Source organism: Phycodurus eques, chromosome 11 (assembly GCF_024500275.1).
Source record: "Phycodurus eques isolate BA_2022a chromosome 11, UOR_Pequ_1.1, whole genome shotgun sequence".
Classification (NCBI taxonomy): domain Eukaryota; kingdom Metazoa; phylum Chordata; class Actinopteri; order Syngnathiformes; family Syngnathidae; genus Phycodurus; species Phycodurus eques.
In genome coordinates, this window is record NC_084535.1 from 9,306,603 (window position 1) to 9,316,017 (window position 9,415).

Below are 9,415 nucleotides of genomic sequence, written 5' to 3' on the forward strand. Positions count from 1 at the left end.
GAAAGAGTCTTCTCTGTGTGTGCAGCTAACGGCCTTCACTGCCTACCGCCCCCCGCTGCGCCGAAGAAGACCAGGGACACGCGGCCCGTCTCCTTTTGGGCCAAGCCGCACACGCGAGGCCTCGTGGCCCGCCTGGGCAAGAGCTACTCGCTGGGCCACTACTCGGGCGAGAAGGCCGCACAGGCCTGCTCGTTGCTGGACATGGACGCCGAGGGCCAGAATCGCGACTGCACCGTGCCGTTGTGCCGCATCCAGAGCTCCCCGGCCAGGCCCACAGTCTATGAGCTGGAGAAAGAGTTCCTCTCCTAGAGTGCATTAACTGCCAGGCGGGCGTACAGATGGTGTTCTTACTGCCTCTAGTTCAAAAGCTTCTACAGCATAGAACAGGTTAGTCCAGAACAGGGGTGTCAAACTTGTCTTCATCACGGACCACGTTGTCATTACGGTTACTCTGAGGGGGGGCGGGGGCAGTTATAATTGCGAAACCACATGTCAAATGTCAGAGTTTGGTATGTATCTTGGTTTTAAGTTGACATTGGGTAAAGTAAGGGCACAAAATGCAAAACAAAAAAGAGCAGATTTAATGACATTTAAAATGAAACAACAACAGCTTTTAGAAAATTAAGAATACAGACACGTGGAACAGTATCAGTTTCAACAGTGTGAATTATTATGGTATTAAAAAAATGTATCATAATAATTTTATTCCCTTGGCTCCATCTGAGAAGCCTGGGAAAGGCTGTTTAAAGTCCACTGGAAATTGCATTTGTACCATGCTATTTAAAAAAAATATATTCACATTCTCGTGATGCCATTTCAAGTTAACATATTGTACATTCTACCCAAAATCATGTTGCTTGACACCATGACATGACAGAAGCTGAGTGTGTTCGTTTACTGTAGATGTGTGACGGTTACGCTTCGTGTCCCTTACCAAATACGGAACATCCGAAAAGTCGGCATGCTACATTTTATGTGAGGCTTATTCTAAAATGGAATAAAAAAAAATTTTCTCCCTCAAAGTTCTAGCCAGTTTCCATCTTTCCCTTGACAAACGTTCTGTCTTCTCGCCTTTGATCAAAATTTGCGTCGGTTAACTGTGAAATGAGACTTTTTTTCCCCTCCGACCTGTATTGTTACAGCCAAACTCCGCACCGTAATTCAACGGTTTTAAGAATTGGCTATCAATCAAATGTACAGGATCTATACAAACACGATAAGCACCAGAACAAAACAATGACCCAATCTCCAAAATGGCGTCCACGTGGGTCCAGAGGTGCGTGACGTGACAGAAAACAGTAAGGGTACAGGAAGTATAACGCCACACGTCGAAACAAACAGTGCAGCTCAGCTTCTGGCCAGCGGGCGTCATGACAAAATGTGGAAAAAGTCATGGGAACCCTAATAATCGCCCCATTATATTATTATGATATCTTTTATGCTAGATAATTGGTTATAATCACAGGTCAAGGAAAACTTGACTTGACGTGGATCTGGCCAGTTTGACACCTGTGCTCTTGAACATGGTGACGTCGCCCCCAATGCTTTTGAGTATTTTTTTTATTATTATTGTTATTATTATTCCTAAGGTTCCACACCATCTTGGTGCAGCTGAACGTTGACCGCCGCTGCAGCGTTCACGACACATTCTTGTATTTATATATCTATTTTTATAGGTAATTTAATAGCAGCCGGCAGGACAAAACAGTACTGTACATGCGTTCATCCACCCGATTTAGAAGTCATGCCTTTATTTAGAGCAAGTATGTAAATATTCCTTTCTGCGCTGCTCGGTGGTGCTTCCAGAGCCAGAGGACAGCGTCTCCGTGCTGGATGGCATCTGGAGTGCCACCTACAGGCCCTAAAAGGAAGTGCAGGTTGAAAAAGCACCAGTTCAATGAAGGAATCAGAAGGAAAACAAGTGTCTGTTTTCTGGTTGTTTTTTTTTAATGGATTACCATGATGACTTTTCCGACCCTGTCCTGATGACTTAGTGGAGTCACAGTGCGGCGCATCATGTGACCTGCGCTCCTCATGTGGGCCTCCCTTCATTTTGTTTTGTTTTTTTTACCCTGAAAATAGCCCATGATTACTTTTTTGTACACTCAATCATGGCATCTTCTACAGCAGCCACTGAAATGGCTTCCTCAGGATCAGCTAATGGCCTCCATTTTGTATTTTCTAGCCCCCCCCCTCCCACACACACACACACACCTCTGTGAGGATGGACTATGCAGACTCAAGCAGCTCTTGCCAGTATGCAAGGCCACTCTTGTTTAGAAAAAGTACACTCATTTGTTTTCTATGACATCACCAAATGGAATGGTGTAAATACAACCGTTAGTATGAAATCACACTTTTATGTGATGGATTTGAAAATGTGAACATTCCGTTTTGAACGTCTTTGATGTTTTTCCTCTGATGGAGCTTCTGCCAAGTGGACCAAAATGAAGGCAAAAAATAAAAATAAAAAAATAAAGAGGTGTTACTGAAGGACATTTTAGTGTTTGTGCAGGACCAAAATGTGAGCAGCTGCTCGTGTGCGTTAGCTGTGTACTCGTGGAGTCCAGGAAGACTGAGTGACGTCGACCTTGATGCGTCTCTGATGGAACGACACAAAGTACTACACACTATCCACTGCGCCTTTCAGTGACTTTTTTATTCTTATTATTATTATTGTTATTACAGTATTTCATTGGCTGATTCATCAAGAGTATCAACATTTTTCAATAAAGTCGGAATTGAGACTTGATGTGTGCTTCCTGTTTTATTGCTTCGAACCCTAATTGGAAACCCTAACCCTGCCTCCGAACCCTCATTTGAAACCCTAACCTTGGCTTGAAACCCTAATCGTGTTCTATGGAACCTTAACATTTTGTTGACAGTTGAAAGAATGATGGCAGACACGTAGCTCACTTGTACTAAAGAAGACATTTTAATGTAAAAACATGATTGCATTTGATTCATGAATGTAATAATTCTAATGTTATATGTTAGTGTGGCGGTGTCGTCGACGTTGCTTCAAGTCCTTTCAGTTGCGTGTCAACGTCGAATATCAACAAAGTTCTCACGCTTTGCTTGTGTCACTCAAAGGCTCGATCTTCTTGGAAGTGGAGATAGGGCGTCTGAGGTCATGTGGCCTAAGGAGCTCTGTGTGACACACACACCGCTTAATCTTTCCAATCGGTTGCTGTACCTAATGAAGTGTCCGGTTACTGTATATTGATCACATTACCGCGCACATACGCATTTTTATTTGGATGCTGTGCCAAATGGAGTGTTCAGTTTGAGTACATCACATGCTCTTAAGGAGACACATTTTACATGTAATTGCTTTATATTAGTGTTTTGTGTGTGTGTGTGTGTGTGTTAGTATGTTCATAGTGTGGTGATGCACTTTGTGGGTCCGCGAGCGCTGCTGCGCCCCTGCAGCGCTGCGACGCTCTGCGACTGGAAGCAATATTCCGTCTTGTGCTTCACTTTGCTCACCAGAAGTTTCCCCGAGCAGCAAAGTAGCTCAAACACCTCCTGAAAAAAATATATACAGTCATACTCACCATTATTGCTACTCAAATGGGAAATATTTCCTGATCTAGTGAAACATTTTTTCTGAAGATAACTTGTGTTTGATAGAAAAGAGTAAATGATAAACAATATTTTATGGACAGATGAAGCAAAAATCGAACGTTTTAGCAACGCACACAAACCGCATGTTTACAGACGAACACCCTGCCATCAGTCAAGCATGGCGGAGGATCCATAATGCTGTGGGATTCCTTTTTTATTTTTTATTTTTTTTACATCTGGTACTGGAGGACTTGACTGAATCACAGGTATCATGAAAAAAGAAAAAGATCAAAAGATTTTTATGGCAAAATGTCTTACCCATTGTGAGAAACTAGATTTGAGATTTTGAGATTTTGATCATGGGTCCTCCAGCATGACAAAGCCACAGAGCGCACATCCAAAAGCACACAGGAATTAATGGTTGAAAAGGAAAAATGGACAGTGACTTGAGATTTTTTTTTTTTTTTTATCCAGTACAGCACATTTAAGTACAGTTCCGTTGTATTTTACTTTTAAGCTTACATTTGCATTTAATATTTGAGAACTGTTTGTTATCAAACCTTTATTTGGGTACAATTTCTATTACGGATGTTCGATACTATTTTATTGTATTTTTTTTACCGATACTTGTACGAGTATTTACTCTTGAGTACTCACAATACCGAGTACCGATAACGCTAGTACTTTTGATACAGCAAATTTCAATTAACAGAATGACAAAAGATTATCAACAAAAACCTCTCTCTCTTTCTGATGCACTCGATGAGTCGCCATTGTGTCAAATGGCCACAGTGTCCTGTCAACTGGCAACAATGACTTACTCTATGTCATATTTTTTTTTTTTTTTTTTTTGCATTATGTATCGGTGGCCGGTATTGACAGCCTTCACGAGTACCTGATACCTTGAAATAATGCTGGTATTGGCCCCATACCGATACCTGGTATTGGTACTTGCCCATCCCTATTTGTTTTTTTGTTTTTTTTAACCACTAGGCTAAAGTATCAGGAAAGACTTTTAAGTGGACATGTTGCTTGTTGAGACGTACCTCTTTGCCCACTTCATCGATGAGAAAGATTTTGTAGATCAGATTGTTGTAAAGGCGACTGCTTTGCATCTTCTTGGCCACAGGTTGCGGGGTCCTCACGCGGACCACGATGCCGCCGCGATCGCTGGCGTTCAGCCTCAGAAGCGGTGCGCTGATTTTGGCTGAACGGGAGCGAGAGAGAGAAAAAAAACTGCACTTTAGTTTCACATGCCAACAGGAAATTCGGTAGGCTTGTTTTTCTACGAGAAGACGTGGGAAAAAGTCAAGAAGCCATTCGCAAAAGTACAAAGGAGTTACACCGTGTGTGTAAAGTGCTTACGCTCAAATCTGTTGCCCATGTGTGATGTTACATTAGTTTGTACTAGCTTGTTATTCAGGCTAGCATGCTAGGTAATACTGTACTATAGAGCCTCATGTGACAGTGGTTTGTTTTGTTAATGACTGAATACAGTTCAGGATGTGTACATGCTAGATGCAGAGTGTTGATGCTTTATGGTCATCTCCATTTTAAGTGCTTTGCTGCAATTTTCTGGTATCGATACGCAATTCCAACCCCCCTTTTGAAAGGCCGGGGCGGGTGTCAATTGTTCTCGGATTTTCACTATTCACGGTAGGGTTCACTGTTCCCAGGAGGTTTGCCATTTAGTTCGAAGCGTTTTATTTTCCTTAGGTTACTTAGGTCTTGTTTTTCCTCTTTGTTTTTAAATGCTTTTAATCATGTAAAGCACCTTGTGTATGAAATGCGCTACATGAATAAATTTGCTTTGAAGCGACTACTTTAACCCCAACTGATTTTGCCAGATTTCTTTGAAAATTCAGCCCCCAAAACCTTTACCTTTCCCTTTTTGGAATTTTGTAGACATCTCCTGTGAGTCGACCAGCAAAAAGGTCTTAAGAAACCAAGCCGGAAAAGACCCAGAAACTCAAAACTTGTTTGAGGCGGCCATTTTGTTTCCTTCAAAGACAAATTCCTCACGATTTTGTCTGATTGCTACCAAATGTGAACCGAGTATCCGAGACAGATCGCCAATGCTAAAAGTCAAGTTATTTTAGTTTTCGTCATTGTTTGTGAAGTTTGATGATGTTGCACAAATGTCTGCTGTATCATAAGGACGAGTATATAGATGTGAAATAAAAACACTCACTGTGCCATCGGGGGCTGAATTTCGGGGAGAGGACCCACTCTGACTTGCTCGAGGATGAGGATGAGGCTCTCAGTCTGGCGTAGTACCACTCTTGGAGGTCCAAGGTGACGCCGCTGAGGTCACATTGGAGCTTGCGGATGCCCAGGCAGTCGTCCATCTCCCGCCACTCGGCATTGCCGTAACTGAGGAGCAGAAAGAAAAAAAACGGGGTAAAGCGTCTGCCTTACAGTTCTGAGGACCGGGGTTCAATCCCCGGCCCCGCCTGTGCGGAGTTTGCATGTTCTCCCCGTGCCTGCGTGGGTTTTTTACGGGCACTCCGGTTTACTCCCACATCCCGAAAACATGCCGGGTAGGTTAATTGAAGACTCTAAATTGCCCGTAGGTGTGAATGTGAGTGCAAATGGTTGTTTGTTTCTATGTGCCCTGCGGTTCTGCCTCACAGTTCCGAGGACCTGTGTTCAAGTCCGGCCTTGCCTGTGTGGAGTTTGCATGTTCTCTCCGTGCCTGCGCCGGTTTTCTCCCACATCCCAAAAACATGCATGGTAGAAACATGCAAATTGAAGACTCTAAATTGCTCATAGGTGTGAAAATGATGAACCCAAGGCCGAAAGCGTAAAACACTGGGGGGAAAAAATAAAATGTGTGTGTGTGTATATATAATGTATATGTATATATACACACACACACACTTTGACATTCATAAAAAAAAAAAAATGGCATTTATATATTAGCTATTTGAAATGTGATTCTGTCTCAAGGGTCCTTGAAAGGAGCCTTGTGGGACTCTACGTATGTGGAGACTGAGAAACTGTTCCTTTCCATGTTTAGCAATATTAACTGGAAAGACTGAGCCAAAACAAAAACAATAAAGTACTGATTTTGTGTGCGTGTAATTTGCTTGTCTGTATCCTCACATCTTCCACTGGACGTCGTAGCGCACGTCGCTGCTGTTGGCGGGCGGTGTCCAGCGGAGGACGTTCTTAAAGTCCACAGAGTCAAAGATGACATTTGCGGGAGGAGCTGATGACACTGTGGACACAAAAAAAAACAACAACAAAGTCCAACATGATAAGACAATACATTTGAAATAAAACACCATTTGATTTAAGTGTTTTTTTTGTTTTTTTTTACCTGGCACAGCGACACAGGTGGACAGGTTGAGCAGCAGCAGGGCCCCAATCAGCAGGCTATTCATTTTGTCGACTGTGTCAATGGACCCTCGAGCCTCCAACTTTTAACATGCACCCACTTCCTCTTTACTTTTTTTTTTTTTTTTTTTTTAAGTTATAGATCACAGACCACGTCCTTTTACAGAAGTCCACGTGAACAATGACTAAGCACTTTTTCAACATGCCGGCACAAACGAAAGTATATACTATCCAGTGGATATAAAAAGTCTACACACCGATGTTCAAATGCCAGATTTTTGTGAATTGACAACAGAATAACTAGGATATATCATTTAATTTTTTTCCCACAATTGATGTGACCTATACAACTCAACTGAAAAACAAAGTGAATTATTTTAGGAGGGGAAGTAAAAATAAGCTGCGTTAATGAGCTTGTGCAAGTGTGGACACTCTCATAACTGGGATGTAGCTGTGTTCCGGATTAACCAATCACATTCCAACTCATTAAATGGGGGTCAGCACACACTTGCCACCGTTTAAAGTGCCTATTAGAACAGCTGAACTTTATTTGGGGTTGCCCAAACAAAGATGAGCTATTCTTGTAGGCTTTTCCTGACATTTTTGAAATCAGATCTTACAGCACAGCCATGGCTATATGGCGCAATAGTGAAATTAACAAGAAATGGATGTGCCTCCAAAAAAGCCTGCTAAAACAACCAAAATTGATTTGGGGTTAATCAGCGGCACTGAAAATGGTGGCAGGTGTGCTTACTCCCATTTAACGAGTTTGAATGTGATCGTTAATTTTGAACACAACCACATCCCCAGTTAAAAGAGGGTGTGCACTCGGGCAACCACATTATTTCAGTTGTTTATTTTTAGCCGCCCTCGAAAAGATTACAAAAATAAAAATAAATAAAAAGACAATTAAAATGGAGTTGTGCAAGTTATAGGTCACAATACATTAATACAGTATGATAAAAACCTCGTATTGGAACCAGGGTGTGTAGAATTTTCCACTGTTGTCATCTACTTTCCAAAGTGTTTCCTCAAAGTTGGAAGCACACACTTGTCCGAGGATGTCAATTTGGAATCTAGGATTACATTTACACTGCTAAATAGCTTTGATTTATCCTTCATGTTATTGTTGTTGCACATACGGTTTATACGAAATGTTACATAATCCACAGACCCCACTAGGGAAACTATAAATATTTATTGCTTTGTTTTACTCATGCCTATAAATGTGAAAACGGTTACATGTTATATAAGGTATTTTTAAGTCACAAAAGGGTAACCTTTTACTCCATCATAGTTTATGTATTTATTTACAATATATTGGGTTTGCAGGTGTTTGTAATCATTTGTAGTTTTGCAAAAAAAAATTAAAAAAGAAAAAAACTCCAGGAATCCAAAAGTAAAATTTTGTAAAAAGTTTGTATGAAAAACACATTTTTAGTCAGCTAAAAGTTCATATTAAAATGTGAAATGAATACCCATTCTGAATATTTAAAATATTTAATAATACACACAATTTGGTTATATAAAAATTGCAATATGAAAAATGTAATCTGTTGAAATCGATTTTTAAAAAATGTTTGTTTGATTGTTTGGAACAGGGGTGTCAAACTCATTTTTCTCACGGGGCCACATTGTAGTTATGGTATCCCTCGGAGGACCATTCTGACTTGTGAAGCCATCCTCTCATATTATTACATATACATAAGAAATTGATGGATAAACAGTTTTGAAATGAGAAGCCAGCACAAAACAGCAGCTTGGTAACAAATAAGGCTGGCAATATTTCAAAATTATTAAAAGTGAGGACAATTTGCAATTTTGGTATTCAAGCAAAAAACATTAAGTCGAACCATGACCGCGGGCCACATAAAATGATGTGGCGGGCCGGATCTGGACCCCGGGCCTTGAGTTTGTTACCTGTGGTTTATAACATTAATATAAAAATGTTAAATCTTTTCATATTGTTTTTGTATATTGGTAAAAAAAATATAATATACTATAATATACTTTTTTTTTTAAAAACTAGTTTATACTAGTTTTTCCATCCATTTTCTACCTGCTAGTTTTTTATAGTTAGAAAAATATTGTGCAATATTTTATCAGTTGGATTATATATGAATTGTAATATATGAAAATGTAAATATATGAACTGTCATTTTCAATACAGTTTAGAAAATGCATTTCTAAACAAAATAGCTCTAAATCTAAATATCACACTTTTAACATTTATATACAAAGTGTACCAAATATTTATCATAATTTTTTACATTTATATTTGTACTTTAATATTTTACAATTACATTTGAAACAAACAGTATTTTAAAATTCAATACTTTACTTAAGTATATTTCTGAAATGTTGATTTATCAGAAATCTTGACTTGGCCAACGTGCAAAACAAATAAATACCAGGAATGAGGATGACGAGTGTGACTGGTAAAGAGAGTTACTGGAAGCGTGTGCGTCCCACTTCCACTCTGAGCAGGCTACACGCATAGAAAAAAAAA

The 9,415-nt window shown here is 40.1% G+C and overlaps 2 protein-coding genes across 4 annotated transcripts in view; one reads left to right on the plus strand and one right to left on the minus strand.

Annotated features, from left to right (window-relative positions):
• The window catches only part of map3k21 (mitogen-activated protein kinase kinase kinase 21), a 35,393-nt gene extending 32,624 nt beyond the window's left edge, over positions 1–2,769 (plus strand). For 2 of the 3 annotated variants that reach the window (XM_061690779.1, XM_061690778.1), the window contains exon 11: positions 26–2,769. In XM_061690779.1, coding sequence (XP_061546763.1) covers positions 26–309 — 284 coding nt within the window. In that variant the 3' untranslated portion in view covers positions 310–2,769. The remainder of the gene's footprint in view (positions 1–25) is intronic. The other variant, XM_061690780.1, reaches the window with a different exon arrangement.
• Positions 2,770–2,938: 169 nt separating this feature from the next.
• Positions 2,939–6,953, minus strand: il22ra2 (interleukin 22 receptor, alpha 2). The gene is made up of 5 exons (XM_061690781.1): positions 6,890–6,953; positions 6,673–6,787; positions 5,759–5,940; positions 4,614–4,774; positions 2,939–3,528 (listed from the first exon to the last, which is right to left on the minus strand). Exons 1-5 carry the CDS (start codon positions 6,951–6,953, stop codon positions 3,379–3,381), a joined length of 672 nt encoding a protein of 223 aa, XP_061546765.1. The 3' UTR covers positions 2,939–3,378.
• Positions 6,954–9,415: the final 2,462 nt, after the last annotated feature.